At 36.9% G+C, this 21008-nt stretch overlaps 2 protein-coding genes and 1 non-coding gene across 5 annotated transcripts; 2 read left to right on the plus strand and 1 right to left on the minus strand.

Annotated features, from left to right (window-relative positions):
- Positions 1 to 491: 491 nt before the first annotated feature.
- On the minus strand, positions 492 to 16933 carry LOC6049829 (zinc finger and BTB domain-containing protein 49). Of its 3 annotated transcripts, XM_038257715.1 has the most exons (6): positions 16844 to 16933; positions 11861 to 12200; positions 6518 to 7222; positions 1519 to 1871; positions 1375 to 1459; positions 492 to 1311 (listed from the first exon to the last, which is right to left on the minus strand). In XM_038257715.1, exons 3-6 carry the CDS (start codon positions 7212 to 7214, stop codon positions 1043 to 1045), a joined length of 1404 nt encoding a protein of 467 aa, XP_038113643.1. In that variant the 5' UTR covers positions 7215 to 7222; positions 11861 to 12200; positions 16844 to 16933; the 3' UTR covers positions 492 to 1042. The 3 variants fall into 3 exon arrangements, with proteins under 3 accessions (XP_038113643.1, XP_038113644.1, XP_038113642.1); XM_038257716.1 differs by lacking the exon at positions 16844 to 16933 and having other exon boundaries at positions 11861 to 12216; XM_038257714.1 differs by lacking the exons at positions 11861 to 12200; positions 16844 to 16933 and adding an exon at positions 7291 to 7434.
- Positions 16934 to 19273: 2340 nt separating this feature from the next.
- LOC6049830 (thioredoxin domain-containing protein 15) lies at positions 19274 to 20507 on the plus strand. The gene is made up of 2 exons (XM_001866496.2): positions 19274 to 19412; positions 19478 to 20507. Exons 1-2 carry the CDS (start codon positions 19376 to 19378, stop codon positions 20362 to 20364), a joined length of 924 nt encoding a protein of 307 aa, XP_001866531.2. The 5' UTR covers positions 19274 to 19375; the 3' UTR covers positions 20365 to 20507.
- Positions 20508 to 20717: 210 nt separating this feature from the next.
- Trnae-uuc lies at positions 20718 to 20789 on the plus strand. The gene has a single exon. It is a non-coding gene; the product is annotated as a tRNA-Glu (tRNA).
- The last annotated feature ends 219 nt before the right edge of the window (positions 20790 to 21008 follow it).

Raw genomic sequence — 21008 nt, forward strand, 5'->3', positions numbered from 1 at the left:
TTTTCAAACTCCATACTATTTTTCCTTAAAATTCCAACGAACTTTTGTGTTCAAGAGAGCTTAAATCGGTTGAAACGAAGCAGAATAATGATTTTTTGAAAAATATGGGTATTGCGTAAATCGACGATAATTTTTGGACTACCCACCATGGCGTAAGTCCTCCAAATAGTCAAACAAAAAAATAGGGGTCTATTTATTTGGCCCAGGGAACCCCCAGTCACAATTTGAGCCTGATTCGAGCACATTTGTTTTGATTTGTACTCTTTTCAAATAGAACAGCTGAATATTATGATTTTTTTATGTACAGCTGTCAAATTTGCATGGAAACTTCTGTGACGCAAATTGGAGTCTTTGGTAAAAATACAATTTAATTGAAACCATTTTTAAGTGTTTCTCTTTTAATCTGTGGGTCATACAGCATTGTTTAGCATTGTCTTAAAAATAATTGTTAAAAATAAAAGATGTTTTTAAAGAATTTTGTTGTGATCTTAGAAAGATGAAAATCCATCAGTCGTATCAAAATATTTATTGTTGCGCATATAATTCATTTCCGGGGTTACATCTTATCGACTAGGTGCAATTACATTTTAATGTGTTTTTCATGAGTTTTTCTTACTTCGTATAATGTGTGAGATCTTGATTCGTGATAACTTAAACAAACCATCTATGTTGGTAGAACAAAAAACCTCAACTATTGCAGTAAATAACTAAAGTTTCTCGTGTAATATGCTTATTTCTTTCGCTAAGAAGAAACCTTTGCGCGCTCCCGAACTCGCATAAAATGCGAATGACTTGTGAAAATTTTGACTAGAACAAATCAATTGAATAAAATTAAGAACAAATCGCAACGTTTGCGAAACAAAACGAAACTTGAATTGCACAATAATACTAAGCCTAATTGATGCTAAAATTTGACATTACACTAATTATTCTTTTTTTTTAATTGAGTGAAGAATGCGGGGGGAAAGACCTTCTCTACCAAAAGTCACGACACAATCGCACGCACAAAATGTTACTAATTTCAACCGTTGCTCCGAGTCATTCAGGACATCATCTGCGACGCCGGCGGAATCGGATGGTACTGCGGCGGCTGAAGTTGCTGATTTGTGCTCTGCGGTGGCAGCTGCAGTTGGGGAGGTGGACCTGGTTGGGGTTGTTGCTGCTGCTGCTGTTGGGATTGACTGTTGCCGCGGGATGATCCGGTTGTGGATCCGCCCTCGGTTCCACCCTGCTGGGCCTGTATTTCGGCCTTCAGTCGGCGGGCAATGTGCGACCGGGTGTGCTTCCGGAGGTGGTCCTTGCGGTAGAAGCCTGCAATGAGGGTTTGGTTTAGGATTTGGGTAAAGATTCAGGTTTTGAGGTTAGGTTTCTTACCTTTTCCACACTCCTGGCAGATATGTCTCTTTTCTCCGGAATGGATCACGATGTGGAGCGTCAACTGTTCCTTGCGCTTAAAGGCCTAAAATGTGTAAAATTGCCAAAATTATTCAAATTAAAGACTAAAACCAAAAATACAACCTTCATGCAAATCGTACAGACGAACGGCCGTTCCGGGTTGTGGCTCTGCTTGTGGCGCGTCAGGTGGTCCTTCCGTTTGAGCGCGGCGTTGCAAATGTCGCAAATAAACCGACGCTCCAGGTTGTGCCCAATTAGATGTTGCTCAAGCAGTTCCCGCTCCGGGTAGGCCATCTGGCACTCGGGACACAGGAACAGCGGGCTGCCGTCCAGAGCGGTTCGTACCTGGATCTCGCCCGGTTTCGGTCGGGGCTTGCGCTCCTTTGGGGGCTTTTTCTTCTTTTTCTTTTTCTTCTTGTCGCCGGGGGCTCCGTTGGCGGCGTTGCCGTTCACGGGACCGGAGCTGGAGGTGGGTCCTAGAATTGAAAAGTAGAATTGAAGTCTTTTTATTTTATTGAGACAAATTGTATTTAGGGTGCAAAACCAAATGTTTCAGAATGAAAATCATTGAAAAAAGTTGTATAATCGATGAACTTTGGAAAATCTAGTCTGGAATGTATGTTTGACTTGTTTTATGTGACTTTCAATATTTTCAAATATATTTTTTTCTGGGGTCAACTTTGGCTGTGTTTTTCACTTATATTTCCTATATGTTTTAAAAAAAAAAATAAAAGGCACTAATTTTTGTAGTATCCCAGACTTGGTATCATTCTATAGCAGAAAATGTGAAAAACAAGCAAAAAATTAAAAAGTGGCTGTAAAAACGTGAAAAGCTGAAAAAAAGGTTATGATAGGAGGAGATAAAATAAACCAAATACTATTTAAAACATAGATAAATGGAAATTAAAAAAAAACTACAAATCGTCTGTTGTGTGCTATCTTGTGACAACGACCATTTAGTACTATTCGAGAAATTCGTTTTTTATAGTTTGACGATAAAAATTTTCAAAACTATGAATGGTAGAGCCAAACTTTTTGAAGCAATCGGTTCGTATACTATCGCTTAACAAACGCTCCAAGTTTCAACTAATTTGGTTACACAAGTTAAAAGATACAGTAAATTATGTAAACAAAAATCTTAAAAGCACGTGTCAAAAGTGTGTTTCGAAAGTAAAATTGTACTACGTGTCACAAGTGTGCACAGAATTCCCATACAAACTAAGATAGGTTCAAATCAATAGTTTAACCGACTTAATCAGTTTATTTTCAAAAACAAAAGATTGCATTGCCTTTAGAAAGTGTGTATCAACATAAATTTGTGGAAAACAAGAAAAAAATTCCACATTTTCCAACAACATGTATGACGTGTCACAAGTGTGCACAATCATTTTGATGATAAATTGGTCTATGTCACAAGTGTGTATTGCGATATCCGGGAAACGGAAGCGAGTTTCCAAAATCGGGTTAAAGCATCTTGTAGTGTTTGTTAAGTATAGCAAAACGTCATCATTAACTCATTTTCGACCAAAATGGTCTATGTCACAAGATAGCACACAGCTGACGAAATGTTTAAAGAAACATAAAACAAGCGAAGTAAAGTTTTTCGTAGAACAAAAGTTGCTCGAAATAACCTCCTAAATACGGGAAAAATTAAAACAAAATCGAAAAAATGGGCAATGTTTATTTTCATCCATTTTACATCATCAAGAAGTGATACACTTTTTAGTCTATAAAAAATAAAGATAAGAACACAGATCGGAAAAGAATGGAAAACTCAAAATGAAATAAGTAATGACTTCAGAAAAACTAAAATCTTCATAATTATTTCTTATAAATATCCAAAATACCTTAAAAAATATGAAAACATGATTTTATAAAATCAGTGATAAATTAGTTTTTTTTTTTTTGAATAGCAGTTTAACTTACAAATTTTAAAACATTTATGCAGAAAAAAAAAACGCTGAAAGCAATAATCTGAGCTGATTCACATTTTATTTAAACTAAAAATAAAGAAACTATTTAATTTATTTATTTTTGTACATAACCCGAGACATTATTTAAAAAGAAACCACTTTTAACCAAATCTACCAATTTTGTAACTCCCCTAAGACGGGAAATCGGGAACGCCAGAAAAAAATCGGAAATTGTGATTGTTTGTGTGTGAAATTTCTTTTTTTTTCAAATTCTTGAAGAATTTTTAAATATTTTGTACAGATTATAATTTGTATTAAGCGCTCAATTCAAATTTTATTGTCCCTTTCACTTTTTTTTACAAATGTAGAATGAAAAGGGTATTTATAAATCATAATAAATATTGGATGATTATGATAACATAAATTTACCACACATCTAGATAATTTTTATAAGTCTAACATTTTTGTTTTATTCAGGCTAAGATTATCGAAATACAAATTCATATTTTAATGATTTTTTTTCCAATGGAAAAAACTTTTTTTTTAATTAAGATACACTTCTATAACTCTACATTAATTTCAAAACTTCATAACAAATTTAAAACTTCTTGATTTGTGTAGAACGTTAACACAAGTTCTTCGATAATTTTAAATCTCTTGAAACGCTGAAGAATTAATAAAATCATGTTTTCAGCCTATTTAATATTTTTTCTTAAAATAATAAATAAATTGGTACGTTTCGCCGAATGGACATTTCGCCGAATTAAAAAAAAGATTAAAATTAAAGGTAAACAAAAATATAAAAACACCAAAATTACCAAATGCTAAAACAAAGAACGATTCATGTTTGAAAGAATGCAAAAACTGACAGAGTATTCTCAAACCGTTTTTTTTAATTCGGCGAAATGTCCCGCACCCTTTTTCAACTTTCTTTTTTTAGCAACAGTATCAAAAATCAGATGTTTAAAAAAAATATTTCAAATCTTGTACCGAGGTGATGTTGACCCAATTATTAACAGTTTTTGATTATTTGCAATCATTCTTTGAATAAAAAACATTTATTATTTGAGGTTCTGTAACAGTTCAGAAATTGGATTCAAGTGGCCACCCTAATAAAATGCAAATTGCCGAATAACAGTGTTTTTGAAAATTTGTATTTTTCAATAAATTTAGTCCTTAACTTCGTCGTGAGTCAAAGTACATAAATTAAAAAAATATATATATGCACTATTGATTCAATTTTCAATGTGGAAAATCAGACAAAAGTTTCATTTTTTTAGAATGAAAAATTAACAACAGCATTTATTTTTTTGAACTTCATGAAAAAAATATATTCGAAACTAAGACAAAATTTTATGTTATCATTGAAATTTCGCCAAAATTTAAAATATTAAGGTCTATACTGCCCATGTTCGCATAAATGTCCCATATGCAAAAACAGCAAGCTGAGAAAAACGCATTTGAAGTTTGTCCCACACATAAGGTTACGTGTTAAGTTTTCGCGAAAAAACTGGATTTTCTCCTGATTTCTAAAACAAAGTACTGGATGTTATAGGCTTTTCTGAAAGAGCACACGATTTTGAACCAAACTGCATAATTAACTCAAAAACGATGAAAATGCATATGGGACATTTATGCGATCATGGGCAGTATAGATGGTGTAATTTTTTTCAATTCGTCGCCGTCGTGCTAACTTGTCGTACGTGCATTTTGGGCCAGATTGAGTTAAGAACGCCATTTTGTGCAGCTCACAATGCCACATCTTTTGACCTTCACAGATCCCCAAAATTCGATTTCAATCCTAAGATATTTAATGAAAACCAAAAAAGCTCCGAAAATTTTTGTCACTTTTCATATGAAAGTAGTTTCAATCTTGTCGTGCTATCTTGTCACTCCCTGAAAATTGATGTAAGTGCGACAACTGGCCAAAGGGATTTCAGGTCAGGATGCGTTTGACGCACGTAAAAGCTAGACTACCGTAAATATTTGTAATTATAACTCGGGACTCCAGCAACCAAAAATCAAAAAAAAAATCAAACCATCCACATTAACGACCCCCGGGTCTTTTGTGGTCTCTATTGCAAGTTTCTGCTCGAACCTAGGAGTCCGAAGGCTTGAATGGGGAGAGAACCCAAACCTCTATTTACTCCAAGGAACCTTCCACCCCAGTGTTTGAACTGACGACCTTTGGATTGCGAGTCCAACCGCCGCCAGCGATTCCACCGGAGTAGGCTTGGTTTGGTGTGTTGTTTGTACTTATGGCATGGAGACGACTCCTACACCTGGAATGACTTAACGGCCTAACAACCAAGGCCGGGACCGACATTTTACTTCCTCATCCGATGGAAGGTTGGAGCAGATGGGAATCGAACCCAGAATCATCCGCTTACAAAGCGGACAGCGTAACCATTCGACCACGCACTGCCAGCAACCAACTTCAACCAAACTTCGAGACAATGTACAGAATGGTCAGTTAAACAAAACGTGTTTGTTATTGTTTACATTGCATGCTTTCGTTTTTGTTTATTCAAGGTCAAACATTAAAACGCGTTTTTCTCGGAACGTCAAAATGGCGGGTGCGACATGATAGCACGACGACGTCGAATTGTGGATCTGGATTTAGGGCCCAGAAATAGTAAATTGAAATGAAAAATGAATCATGATACGGAAAATGCTTCTAAAAACAACGTGTAGAAAACCTTTCATTGATTGAAGCTTTCTGGATCAAGATTTGATTGTTTTTCAAAAACAAACATGGCCACCAAATGGCCGACCGGGAATGATGCATTTCAGAGCCTTAAACTGGTTCAAATGTGCTAAAACGATTATCAAAGAAAGGAAAATAAATTCTAAATTGTTTTCATTTTCATTGAAATTTTGCAGTTTTTCGAAAAAAAATATCTCTTTTTTTACCGAGATGAAGGGTTTTTAATTATTATTAAATTATAAAAAAGTACATAAAAAAGCATTACACAATTGTACCGAAGTTTTGCAATCATTGTTTTTCAAAAAATCAATGTTTTCAAGTTTTTTAATATTCATTTTTTTTGAAATGAGCTAAAACCTGCCAGAACTAATTTTGAAGGGGAGGGCGACATAAACTGTGAAACATGTTTGCAACGCCGTGGATCATTTTTTTGTTTCTTGACTTAAGCAAAACCCAAAGCATTCAATTTTTAACACTTTTTGTCAAGAAATTTCCAACTAACCTTGCTGTCCATGCTGCTGCTGCCCTTGCCCTTGTCCGCCAGGTTGACCCAAAATGTTCGCAATGGTTTGCGTCGCCGGGATAATCATCCCATTGCCATGCTGCTGCTGTCCGTTACCATTCTGTCCCATATCCAGCGCAGACGGATTCTGCGTTTCCTTCTTGATATTCTCGGCCGAGTACTTGAGGAAGTGGTGCAGCGAGAGTGGCAGTGCCGTTCCTGGCAGGTGGGACAGGTAATCCGCCACGGATGCCCCGGGGGCTAGGGTTTGCCAGCTGCTCGGGTTCTGCAGGACACGTTTGCTGTCCGCTTGCTGGAGCAGGGCCGTGATGTCCTGGCTGAGTTCCTGAGAGGACTGGACGGGCCCTGACGAGGTGGTGCTCACGGCCGTCGTTTGTCCCGGGTACATGTTGCGCTGCTTGTGGTCGTTCGGATCCGACGACGAGTGCTGGCTGTACGGAATCGAGTACTGGCCGCTGGTCGTCGTGGCCGGAGCGCTGGTCACGTTCGTGTGGCCGTTGTACTTGTGGCCCTGGTTGAAGTGCGAATTCACGTTCGACTGGATGGTGTGATATCGATTGTTCGAGTCGTGGTTCGTCGACGACGGGACACTTGTGACCAGTCCACCCGCGCTGGCAAACTGATGAATCCCCGGGATGGTCCCCGGGAAGTGAGTCCCGAACGGTGAAAAGTTCATCTTGGATGCTGCAAAAAAAAAGAAAACGAAGAAATCCATTATAGAACACACCTACTTTAGTTTGCCCAGCACCAACTTTTTCCAAACGCCTTCATCGTGACCAGCGAGCAACAAACGGGTGTTTCTTCCGGGAAGGCTTATCGTAAAATGCCTTCCTGCCTGCGCCCAAAAATGTTCTTCTTCGATCCCGTCCTCGGCCCGACCCCCAGAAAAAAAGGGATCTAAATATATACTTCATTCAAGAGTTTTTCCGAGTTCGGTTCGCTCGTTTTTCCTTTTTTTTTTCTTCTTCGAAGCCCAGACACCCACTCTTCTTTCCTTAAGCGGAGATCCCCGGAAGGGGTGGGAATTGGTGGGGTGAGGGAAAAGGTTGAATATAGTAAAAATTGTGTAGGAGTTGGGGTGGGGTTGGAGTGAGGAAACGCGTAGGGAAGGGAGAGGGGGAGATTGAAAGGAAATGGGCAGGTACCCAGAAATCCCCTTTTCCCATGTTCCGCCCACGCTCGCTCTTAGTTTTTCGGCGGTCCCGGGAGGCTGAGGAAGCCTGGGAAATTGTTTATCACAGGTACAAGGTTGTGACAGTGTTTGCGGATCAATTTGGTTGACCTTTGCTGACATGTAAATTTTGGATGAGCAATGCAGTGGAATGAGTGAAACATAATGTTGACGAACTTTTTTTTTTTAAATTAGTCCTAAAAATTCCAGACAAGTTAAAATTTTTAATTAGAAAAAAAAACAATGCTCCCAACTTAAAACAAGCAGAAATTGTAAAATAGAGCTATCTAAGCCCGATCTCACGCACACTAGCTTACCATTTGTTTTTGCTGGCGGGTACAAATTTTAACCTAAAAACCCTTCGTGTACAAACACGCAATACATGCGCACGTGGATAACTCTATTACGGAAGCAGCGATTCAAGAATCATCATCAAAAAAAATCTATTGATGCTCATCAAGAGAAAAAATCGGAATGACACTCCGCTCTCGCGCACGAAAGATCGGTAAAAGAAATCGAAAAAAACATCATCTTGATTATTCGGCGGAACATCTATTCCACTACTACACTTACAGGTGTAACGTCACACGTCGAAAATGACCTGTCAGTTTTTGCAGATGGGCGATATGTGTAAACAAAACAAACTAAAAAAAGAAGAAAGATGGCGGTTTATAAAGAAATTCACAAAAAAATCTTCAACTGATTGATTTTCTTCGAGAAGTTCGGGAGTGATTCTCTTTTGCGTGTTCCGTCTCCTCTTTCTTCGCGAGTGAAAAAAGTTCGCAAGGATTGATTATCCAAAGTTTTCGGAAAAATAAATTTACTTGGAATAATCGAATCACAGAAAAAAAATCATTTTTTCGTTATCTTAATGCTGTTTAGTGATTTTGAAATTTTAAATCCAAAATAGTGGCCAGAATGGCGGTGATGAAATATTGAAATTGAAAATGGAAAAGGCAATCAACCACTCAAATTGGACTACAATAGAATAGATTGTTTTGGAGTAAAAAACTATGTATGGGGTCGCCTGTTCATGTTTAAAAGCATGGGATAACTCACAATATTATTACAAAAACTAATATTTTTTTGGGAATGGAAAACTTCTCAAAAAATGGTTTGGAAGTTATTCTGTTTATCTAAAAAAGATAATATTTTTTTCAAGAATATTTTAGAAGTTTATAATTATTTGTTTTATTTTTTCACATTCGACCTTTTGTCTTTCGACCTTTTGTCCTTCGACCTTTTGGCATTCGACCTTATGTCGCACATTCGTTAGGACTGTAGCTAAAAACAAGTCAAAATCGAGAAATTTTAACGTTAGAGCATGATGAACGTTTTTATTTCGGCCAACATCTGTTTTTTTTTTTTAAATTAAAAAGAAACATGAGAAAATATTTCCAACAATCATTTTTGAATGTTAAATTTGATTGTCAATCAAAAAGTGCTGAAGTGAAAATTTGATAAGGTCATCTACATGTTGTTACTATCATGATATTTTTGATATTTTTCAAATTATCGTCTAGTTGAAAAATAAAATTACAAACAGCTGATAAAATTCTGTGCAATTATAAAAATAATAAGCTTTTTAATAATGATAGTCGTAATTTTGAACTTTTGAAAATATTTTTTTCAAGGTTGTGAGAAAATTTACAAAGGTTTATTTTTTTAAATTTATAATCTGCTCGATAGTTTCCAAAAAATGGAATGGACTAAGTAGTAGCGTTTGAAAATATTAGTTTCAGGAGTGGACGAATATGGACACTGCTATAACAAATATGAAAATACTTTTATAAATCTTCAAATAAGCAATTTTACAGTACAATATTTTTTGGATTTTGTTGGATTTTTTTTTCTAGCATTCTCAAAACATTTTTTTAAGTTGTAGCTTGTACGGATCCAATGTCTTTTTAAATTGTTTTGCTTGATATAAAAAAAGTCGAAAGAGGTATCAATGTCAAAATTGAGTTTTTCTTATGAAAAGTGATAAAATACATAAATTTTTTTTTAAATCTCCAACAAACAAAATTATTAGTTTTTGGTTTTTGGGTATTTTTGAAAAGCAAAAAATTAACATTTTGTTTATTTAATAATTTTGACATTTCTCTATGACCAAAGCAGTTATTCTGCATTATTGGTTTGTCCGTACAAGTCACCGATTCTGTCGTGGTCAATAATGGGGCTTATAAAAGATTCATTTTACTATAAAAACCCGTTTAGAATGATTAAATATCTGCAATCCATCCATTAATTGGGGCATTTTTTTAAATGTAGGCAAAAATATAAAATTTCCAACATTCATACATTTTACAACTTCTGCTCACAGATATGTTAAGAATAGAAACTTTGGTGTGGAAAATTTTCAGATTCATCCAAAGTTCAACTTGAAAAAATTACTGCATGATTAAAAAGTGCTGAGAATCGGTCTCATACAATTTGACAGCTGTCCATTCAAAAAAAAATGTAGAAATTCGAAAATCTGTAACCCGGGATGCATTTTCACATAAAACTTGTACGTTTGTGTTCAAAATATAACAAGTTTAGTATGTAAAATATTTTAAAACTTAAAATATTATTTTTAGACCAAAATTAAGCATGTTTACAAAAGCTGGAAATTTTTGTTTACAAAACTTTTGAAAAAAGGTTCAAACTGAAGTAAGTTATGTACAACTATACTAAAGGAAACTATTTATGAAAACCCAGCCCAATTAATTAATCTTGAGGCTGATTCTAGTGACTGTTAAAATGCAGGGATCAAGTCTCCCTAAACGCACTTTTTTAAACAATTGATTGTGAAAATAGTATGACGATAAATTTAACATCAAATGCGTAAGGGTTTTGGAGTTAATAAGTTTATCAAACAATTCATATATAAAAAATATTTTTTTGAATAATTTTTGAGTGTTTTCTATACATATCAAAACAAAGAAAAAAAGATCTCTTGGAAGTTTTTTGCAGCTCGTTTTAGAAAAATGTGTGTAACTCAATCTAAACATTTTTTTTCTTTGTTTTCTACAATGAGTTTTAGTTAATTTCGCACAACTTTCTAGAACAAAGCTAATTGTTTTACCCACATGCTGACGAGATACAGGCTTGGGATCAAGTGTCCCCGGGGATCAAGTCTTCCCACTCTCCACCAAATTTCTAATGTCTACGAAAAAAATACTTTGAAAATGTTGGAACCAAGACTAACATTGCATAAGGACTAAAATTCAATATTACGAACTTTTGGAAAGTAAGTCTTTAAAATTACCAAAATATTTTGTTTCGTAAAAGACCACGATTTTTTTTGCAATTGAATTCAATTGATTATGCTACCGACAATTAACAACTAAAAGAAGAAAAGAGAAATGTTTGAAATGATGCATTAAAGTATTTCTTAGCCATTTTGTTTGGCCTAATTAATATATCATGTTGATGAGTATAAAAGCCCAGCTAACAAAACAATACTACACGCGATTTAAATTTTCAAAACTAAACGTCAACTTCACTCAACCTAACGGTAATTTTAACTACGCTACAATATATAAAACTATTTAATTCAATTTTGTCTCCGAAAAAAACAACATCCCCACCCTCCCACACAAATCCAGTCACATTTTTTCGCAGCAGCAAATCTTCCAAAAACTCTAACTACTACGCCGTACCCACCCTCTATCGACCCGCTTCCCACATCACCTCCCCCTATCGACCGCTTTTCCGGGTGAGGGGGAAGGGTTCCCCCAAACCCCGTAGTAGAGGGAGGGAAGGGTCGCTTGACGAAAACCACCAGCCACGCAATTTTCCCACTTTGCCCCTCAGTCAGTCAGTTACGACGTAGTAAAACCCCCGAGCCCACCCCGAAAAACACTCAACCCAAAACTTCCATTAGCAGGACGAAGAAGATGGTGGTCGGAGGGTCGTCGTCGCCGTTCAGAACAAAGCCACCACCGCACCACGGTCGTGTCGTGTTCGAGGACGTGGAAAGAGAAAATGGTGGATGGAGTCAGTGCGGAGGCGGCGGAGCAGATTCACTTTCACTTTTTCTGCCCACCCAAGGTTTTCCCGGAAGGGCGCGCGCGGAAAATTCAAAACAAAATCCCTTTACCCCTGAACCCCAGTTCAAGAACCCGGGTTCGAACCCTTTACCGTGGGGGTGGGGAGAGGACACTTACCGAACTTTTTTTATCTGCCTTTCTGCTGATCCTGGACCACTTTTTTTTTCTGGTAATCCACAAAAGCTGGCAGCGGACGAGGAGTATTCCTGAAGATATTGCAGCGCACTAAAGTTCACAAGCTGTGTACACACACTCGTTCTAGACGGGGACCGGCGGCCTCATCCTGCCAGGACGTCGTCACCACTCGGAATGAGGAGGGTTGTGCGTCCACGCGCGCGCCTCACTCCTGGAGCACCGACGTCGGCGTCGTCGAATGTTGTGTGAGTGTGGGCATCGCAGGGATTCGCTGCCAGGAGTCAGGAGTAGGAGTGCAAGGGAGAGACAATTAAATGTGCTCCTACGGGAGAGGAGGATGGAGTGAGCAAATAAAAAATAAGAACACAAGCTGGACTTTATTATTATCGATTAAAGTACAGCTAAAATGTATATATTTTATATTTTTTACGACTTGTGATCGTGTACTGAAACGGGACGATGTGGCAACAACTACCACTACATGGCCACACTTGGACGGGCCCGCGCGTGGCTTGGAGCCTTCGGGATGCGGTGCATGGATCGAGGACAGGGTGGCTACCCGTTTTGAGCTCAGGTTGATCATACCTGATTTACATTTCGAAACATTTTCATCTAAATATCCATCATTTGTTCTGAAAAAATAACATATTCTGCTTTGAAAAGCATCACTTTTAAAGATTTCAGACAAAATCTGTGTAATAAAAAAAACTCAGAAAAATACAAAATATTTCCAAATACCACTATTTTGGCACCTTGGTTTACTTCTGAAGACAGATTCAGCATGTAAAATTACACGAAAAAAAAAAACAAAAAATTGGACAATTTTAGAATTTCGTTAGCGTGATACCATAAATGTTTTCCCTAAAAATGAGACATTTTCAAATACCTACAAATCTCTCGTGTTAACATGGATTTAACTTATGACCAATAAATTCAAAATCAATTCTCAAAAAACGAATATGTTTGTTCTTCAGTACTTTAAAAGTGCTCGGAACAACACATTTTTTTCGTAAAACGGAATCGGAATTTGTGTGAACCCTTGAAAATAGTCTAAAGGATTATCAGAAATTAGAAAATAATTAAATAATTAATTAAATAACATTTTTGATAAAAGGTAGAAATCAGTTTACCCTGTTTGCTGTATAAAGTAGGCGAATACAGTCGACTCTCTGGCTGTCGATCTTCTCGATATCAATATTGCTCAATGTACCGATGTATTCTTCAGTCCCTTCAAACTGCATACTTCGATTGTCTTTATTCCTCGATATTTTCTCTTGCTTGAAGGATCTCTTCCTCGACGGTCCCTTTGATTCTTTTTGTTTTAAAAATCTCTTCCGATTGTCAATAATTTCACTTTCTCATGGCTTACATACACAGTAAAAAATAATGTAAATTTGGAAGCTGTAATTTTGGAAGGTTGAATATTACCTCTTTTATGATGTAATTTTACCTCATTTTAGACTGAAAAAGTGACATTGAACCAAAAAAGTGGTGAAATTACACATTTCCAGAGGTAAAATTACACCTTTTTTCTGACATAAAAGATGTACCCCTCTCCAGATGTAATATTACCATGATTTTTTTTCTGTGTAGACATTTTTCTTTGAAAAACGAAGCTTTGAAGGGTGTTTGACATTTGTTTCTTTTTGTTTGCTGGACGTTGCCATGATTCTCTCCCATAGCTGGGGAGTCTTCATTTTGCATTGTTCTGTAAACTGATGCTTCTCTTCCTCGACGGTCCCTTGGATATTGACAACCAGAGAGTCGACTGTACTTGTTTTACCCCTAAACCGACAAATTGTTAAAAAATATTTTAATTCATTCTAAATGGATTTTTTTCCAATCAAATTTACAACTCAAACTTACGTGGAATTTCCCGAGGATTCCGAATATGTCAAAATTGAGACCAAAAAGTCCCGCTTCGTTGCAAAAGTTAACGTTGTAAAATGTTTGTTATAGAAAAATCCTAAAACTATGAGAATAACTGCCACTGGCCAACAAAGTTTATTCCGTCCACTAAATTCCCAAACTTTTGCCCTTTAGGAGTATGGGTGTTGGAGGCTGTTCCAAAAAGAGTTCCAAATTTCCAAAAGTTATGAGAAAAAGTCAAACCAATACTGGATGTTTATGGCACATTTTGAAGCGCTTCAAAAGACCTTTCGAATGCAACTGAGAGCGTTGGAATTGATGCAGTTTTACGCAATTTAAGATTTTGTGGTTTTTGGACCTCAAACATCAAAGCCCGTTTTACAACACTTCCTTTTGTCGTAGAGGGCTCATATTTGGCATGAGTTCATCTAATGTATAGACAAACAAATTCTGACAGTTTCATCCAAATCGGGGTTCCTTGATACCTCTGGAACAAACCGAGTGAAATCTACAAAACAGGCAGCACTGAAAAAAAATCGTTGATAGCAGGGTTAGGAGTGCACATTTTTATATTTTTTTTATTGTTATGCCCCTCCTTGACTTTGGTCATCGTCGAGGAACAAAAAATATTTGCAACGGCCTTACTGGTCAATCAAGAGCAAATTATTTGCGTAAGTATTACACAATTTTAGTATTCCCGTGTTATTTTCCGTTGTTTGGATTCAATATTTACAACGGTATTCAGTAGCTAAATCATGACGTGGTGATTAATCTAATTTTTAGTGTTTACGTTTTTTTATGAAATGTATTTAATAACTACAACAAATTTAAGACACTTTTATTATTTAAAACCATTTTGAAAAATCAGGAAGCAAATAATCTCATAATTTTCACTGAAACAAGCGAAGTTTAATTATTTACAAGTTAGTTAGTTAGTACAAATTTTATTTGAAGTTTTTGTCCCTTGTATCTGGTCGAAGTCATGGAGGAGGGGGACAAAAAATTAGGAAACTAAATTCAAAATTTAAGGCTAATAGTATCGCAAAATTCCTAATACGTTACACATATAGGCTACTTTCAAAATTAACAAAATACTAATGAATCATGGAAAAAAAAATGATTTTCTGACCTTTTCGTCTTTTACCGATCTGTGGTTCCAGAATTCAAAATTTGAAAATTATGAAAAGTGTTTTATTTGATTAAAAAAATGCATGAATTTGCGTTATACAACGTATTCTGAATCGATACAATCGATTTAAAAAAAATCTGTGGGAATTTCAATTTTAGTAATTTTTTTGTCCCCAGATTTTTAACGAGGGGTGAGGGACAAAAACCTCAAATGAAACTTGCAGTGGCTTAAACAAATGGCAAAATAGCATTTTTAAAACTACAGTTCTGAAATTGTAATTTAGGTAACCGGTTCCAAAAATTAAATTTTACTTTTAGGCATGACTGTTCAATACAAGTAATTTAAAGTTAAACTTTTCAGCACTGACATTGATACTGAAAAGTACTTTTCAGTATTGTTAGTTTTGGTGATGAAAGGCCGTTTCGCCTTTGAATGGACTAGCTTTTCAATTATCGATTTTTGTTATTGAAATTAACGGAAAATTTTACAAAAGTTTCGTTTCACTTCCAAGCTTGAGAAAATAACGGAATTTCTCCTTTTTCTCGAGCTTGGGAGTTTAGATGTTAAATATTAAAAATTGAACTTTTAATTGTATTTGGAAAAAAATCGTCAGACCATTGATATTTTGAAAGTTTATTATTGGAAAACAACCGGACTGGTGAAAAATGCATTTTAAAAAACTTTTTTAGTCAAATATTAAAACCTGGGGCAGAATCGAGAGGCATAATCTTAAAAAAATATTTGCAACTGCCAACAAGAGTCATATATAAAGTAAATTATGATTCTGTAAATTGAGCTTGAAATTCGTTTTTTTCCGGATGACTTACACTTTAAATAAAAATTGTAATTGCTTTTTTTATGGAATAAAAATAATGCCTAATTGACAAAAAGTACCACTAGAAGTCTTCATAAATTAATAATTGATTTATTTACCCTTTCAGGCCTAATTTTTCTGAAAATATTTTTTTGGTAATGATGGGAAAATGATTCTTATGATCATACGAAAATTATAGGCTAGTTTTGGAAATTTTGAGTTTTGAGTCATATATGAACCATCAGGCCTGAAAGTCAAAGTTTTTGTTTAACATTACATATTAAAAAATTGAGCAGTCACCACTCACAAAGAAAACCCAGGAATCGCACATCCTGTGTGAGTGAATGAGTGTGCTCCGCGCAATGTACCACCTACGACCGCGAAGGTCCTCACCCCGCCTGCGCCACACCACAAAAATGATACTAACATTCATCAAGGGGCTCTGTTGGAAAGGGAAGTTGTTGGTGGTGGTGGCGGCCGCGACGATGACTGCCGTATGTATGCCCTCACACATACCATACATCAAAACGCGAACCTGGCGAGGCTCTTTTCCACTCTGCCCACACATTCCCCGGACTAATCCTCGGAACGCGCAAAACCATGAATGAAATTCGTCGTCCGCGCCACTGCCGCTGCCCCTGACGGTAGGCATCAATCAGCGCGAGTGGGAGAGGGGCCCTCGACACCACGCGTTGCCAGGCCTGGTTCTCCCTCCTAATGTTGTTTGGCATTACAGCGTAAAATCTGCCCACAGAGGGTGAGGGTGGGAAATATATTGTTTGTTTTGCTTTTTTAGGCTCGGGGAGGACCGTTAGAGGAAGTGAATTTATTCTTTTTGATAACGTTGGGTTTAACTCCTAAATGCAGACTATTCAAATCAAACTAGACATCTTTGGTACTGAACAATAGCCTGTAATAATACTTACTCAAGTCAATTTCCACCATTTTGAAAAATAAAGTAAATACAATTAGTTTAAAGTTAGAACGAATTTACAAATTCCACCCATTTTACAGTACTACAACAAACTTGTTCAAAAGTCGCACCCTACTCCGTCCACCGTATACTGCTCCCAAGAAAGAAAAGCTCTTGATAAGAGAGTTCCCTCACCCCAACCAAAAAACGTAACATAATGTTTTATGTACGAAACCTCACCCTTATTTTCGGCGCAGCCAAATAACGAGTAAATAACGTAAAACACCCCTCTTTCCAGCGAACTGCGGCTGACTGCTACGCAAAAACTGTCTTCTGTTTTGTGTAGTACAGTTAGGGCGCAGGCTGAAGTTGGAACCAGAGGACAGGTTCTAAGAGAGAAACAGTGCGGAATCGACAACAACCAACAGGCACAACTCTTGGATGTTACAGAACAGAGAGCACGTGGTTGTGGGTTGTGCGCAAACGCGTGATGCGTGTTTTGAAATTGGTTTGAGTCTTGGGTGGGAACAGTAGAGGACTACAGAAAGAATTTTTTTAAAGGCGCTCACTTTCAATTATTAAATCATTTGATGTTTTTAAAACGGCTTATTTCTTATTGTTAGACTTAATAGATGATAAAAACATTTGAAATGCTCTTACGGCCCGTAAAAGCAATGTCGTACTGCCTCTTTCAAATGTTGCTCCTGATATGATTGTTACATTTTTAAAACATACAAAATTCTTAAAACTCTCAAAGAATCATTTTGTTAAAAAGCATACAATTTTGGCAACAATTTATATAAAAAGTCGTTTCAAATATATAAAATCTGTATCATGAGAACGGATTTTCTCAACGATTTATTGTTGTAAGTTGTAGGTATTTCTTCGGTCTTCCCAGAAAAAAATAGCTATGCTCTAAAAAAATACCCTTTTTTTTAAATGGACTTTTTACACAAATAAAAATTGCACAAAATAACAAATTTTGATAAATCTCATTTTTGGATATGTTTAGATAACAAAAAATGGCATCTTTTGAGCTATGGCGCAAGTTGGTCTAGATTCATTTGGCAGTGTTTCCAAGTATTCGATACAAATCCTAATTTTTGTAAATCTTTGAAACAAGTAAAATTAAAGAAAAAATACCTATTTCGTAGAGAATTGCTCATATAGGAAAAATATACCCATTTTAAGCCTAAAAAGCGGTAGTGTTAGAATGATGCTGGATAATCTGGAATGTTCCTTGAAAATCACTAAAACCAAGTACACCAACGAGTAGAGCAACTTTTTGTGAACATTTCTGATTATTTTCACTTTTATTAAAAGTTATGCTATTCCTTTTACAAGCATTTAAAAAAAATCCCAGATACATTTTAATCAGTCGAGTATTGGTCGAGTGTACACTCAAAAAACCTTTCACCACATAGTTGCATGAAAATTCCTGTGGCAGCCAATTTTTGTCCCAAAACAATGTTTTGCATGAGTCATGCAACAATCGCCATGCATTCATGTCAAATCTTCTTGATTTTCACGCAGCATACACTCATACAACTAAATGTCACGTGAAATTCATGCCTGAAAATTTGGAGGCGTGGCTTGCAGTCAGCTGCTTGTTGGTTTGCATGATAATCATGCAACACCCGCATGGAAACTGGTATGTAAAAAATCCATACACCTTTTCATGCAACATTGTGGTGAAATTGTTAGTGTAAGTTGGTATGGTTGGGATGGTGCATGAAATTCCTGTCTGAAAATTTCTAGCTGGGAGGGCAAGTCTCCAGCCGGTCAGTTTGCTGCTGATTCTCATCAAATGAACATCGTTTCGGTTTTTTCTCGTAAAATTTGGAACTCTGCTTGCGGTATTTTTTTCGGAGTAAAATATTTGCGTAAAATAGTAAGTATTTGTTTCATCATTTTGTCAAAAAATTTGATTAATTTTATGTGCCATTTTTCTAGGCCACTGAACCAGTAGTTCCAGCGCGCAACCATCGGAGCCGGCCAACCGTAACCTGGAGCAGGATGCGGGCGAAGCCAAAAAGGTCCAGGTCACCAAGGTTACCAGGGAGCCAACGATGCTGAGGAGTAGGCGACGAAGGCGTTGGTCCTGTACGACAACAGGTTAAGACACCCCGCGAGCAGCAAACGATACGCCGGAACCATGGGTGCGTCCTGAATTTCCAGACATGTAAAACGAGTGTATTGTGTAGAGTGTTGTTGTGTTATTGAGATTGTCGTGCTAAAGTGATTGTGTATAAGTATAATAAAAACAGCGAAAATAAAAATTTAAAAGAACTACTCAATTATTTCATTCAAAATTAATCATCAATAACAAAAAAAAATAAGACGAAAATGCCCCACCCCCACTGTAAAAGTCATTAGAAAATCATATGATATTTGCATTCCAATCAGGCAGAGCTTGCGTGAATTTATATTTTGGTATATTTGAAAATGCATACAGCCTAGCCACTAGAGGTTCACGTAGATTTGGCATGAACATCCATATGGAAAATAACCACATATATTTTCATGCAACATTATTTTGAGTGTAGATACATAATGTATCATAGGGTAGGGCGTATTTTCTTGTTCATCGTGTTTCTACGCAGCGTGCAACATTTACAAAATGTATCACAGCTACCTACTTCGATGCTACAAACCTTGTAGCAACTTGTTATGTCAGAGAGGTAAACAGTACCGTCCTGTCAACGGAGCTCAAAGCATAATAAAAACAATTAGGTAAAATTTAAGGAAATACAAGGATTTTTACGACTCGTGATGAAATTCTTGCTAATTTCAATCAGTGTTATTACCAGTAAGTATAAAATTGCTTTCAATTTACCAAACCATGATGTTTCAACAAAAAGTGCTTCATTTTAGTTGCTCAAAGCTGTAATGCGTTTCGCTTCAGTGGACTGGAGTTTTACGCGTACATTCTGAATGGAGACTTCCTGGACTATAAGCCCTTCGGTGGTGGGTCCAGTACCAAGAGCGAGGAGGTCCAGCAAACCGTCGCATCGGTTGGGCAGAGCCCAAATTCGTTTGTAGATTTTATAACCTACCAGGACAAGAAGCACTGCACGATCTACGAGGAACAGGCCGAACCGGATGAGGTCAAGGTCTCGGATGGGAAGCGAGGTCCGCTCAAGGTTAAATGTATTCCGGCCAAAGGAAACGGGACGCTGCATATAATAACTTCGCTGAAGGAGGTCATAAGCGTGCTGGCACCGCATGGCAACTCAACGAAGCGAACCCAGGCCGGGAGTTGCGTCGTAATGTTGTTTTATACCAAAACCTGCATCCATAGTGCCATGATGGCACCGCACTACAACGCACTGGCGCGGCACTTTCCCGACCTGAAGGTGGCGGCCATCGATGCGTTCAACTTTCACTCGCTGAACACGGAGTTCGGAATCGTGGGACTGCCCACGATCATGTTCTTCCACCAGGGAAGACCGCTGGTCAAGTTCAACGACACGGAAATAACGCTCGAATCTTTAGTCAAATTCGTTACCAAACACTCCGGCGTGGAACCCCGACTGGTGAACCACAAAATGACCATCACAATGCCGCACTACATCTCGGACGACTTCAAAGGGCCACTTTTGAACAAGGTCGAAAAGCGAACCGATTACTGGCTGTACGTGGCCTGGATATTCATCATCGTGTGCAGTTGTTACTACTTCTCCAAGTCGGCATTCTATGTGCAAATTATCGAGATGATCAAACGAAATTGGAGGGAATCCGAGGCGCACCATCACAGCTAAGCATGGGCGCGTGTGATTGTACGTGTGTCAGTGTGTGTTACCAGCCCTCCCCCCTTCTTCGCTAGTGAAATTATTGTTATGTAATTTATTTCTCCCCTGAAGTCTAGTTTTGTTCAATAAATTAAAAACAAAACACATCTAAATTCTGAGGTTATTCTTTTTAATGTTTAATCATCACATTAAATTCCAAAATTATCAAGTAAGAATTTAAAACGGATGGTTTTATTAAGAGCCTTCCTATGACTGTATTATAACTACTGAAAGTTATTTAATTAACTAGTTCTAAATGATAATTCTTATATGAAATCAAGGCCATCAACTGAAATAAGGCTTTTGGGACCTCTTTCCTCACATCCCATATGGTCTAGTGGCTAGGATATCTGGCTTTCACCCAGAAGGCCCGGGTTCGATTCCCGGTATGGGAAAGTTTTTTTTGTTGTTGCAATGTTTATTTGCTGCGATTGACATTTTGTTTTGGCTTTATATAATATTTTTCAAAATTTATGTTTTTTTTGCATTTGTCAGTGGAACAGATCGCAAAATTAGGAGAAAATGTTGATATTCCTAAAAAAAAAACAGTTTGGGAGCAATTTTGACGTCTTCGCAAGAATATCTGTTGTGTGAATTGAAAAAAGGTTTCTTAA

The sequence above is a fragment of the Culex quinquefasciatus genome, chromosome 2 (genome assembly GCF_015732765.1).
Source record: "Culex quinquefasciatus strain JHB chromosome 2, VPISU_Cqui_1.0_pri_paternal, whole genome shotgun sequence".
Lineage (NCBI taxonomy): Eukaryota > Metazoa > Arthropoda > Insecta > Diptera > Culicidae > Culex > Culex quinquefasciatus.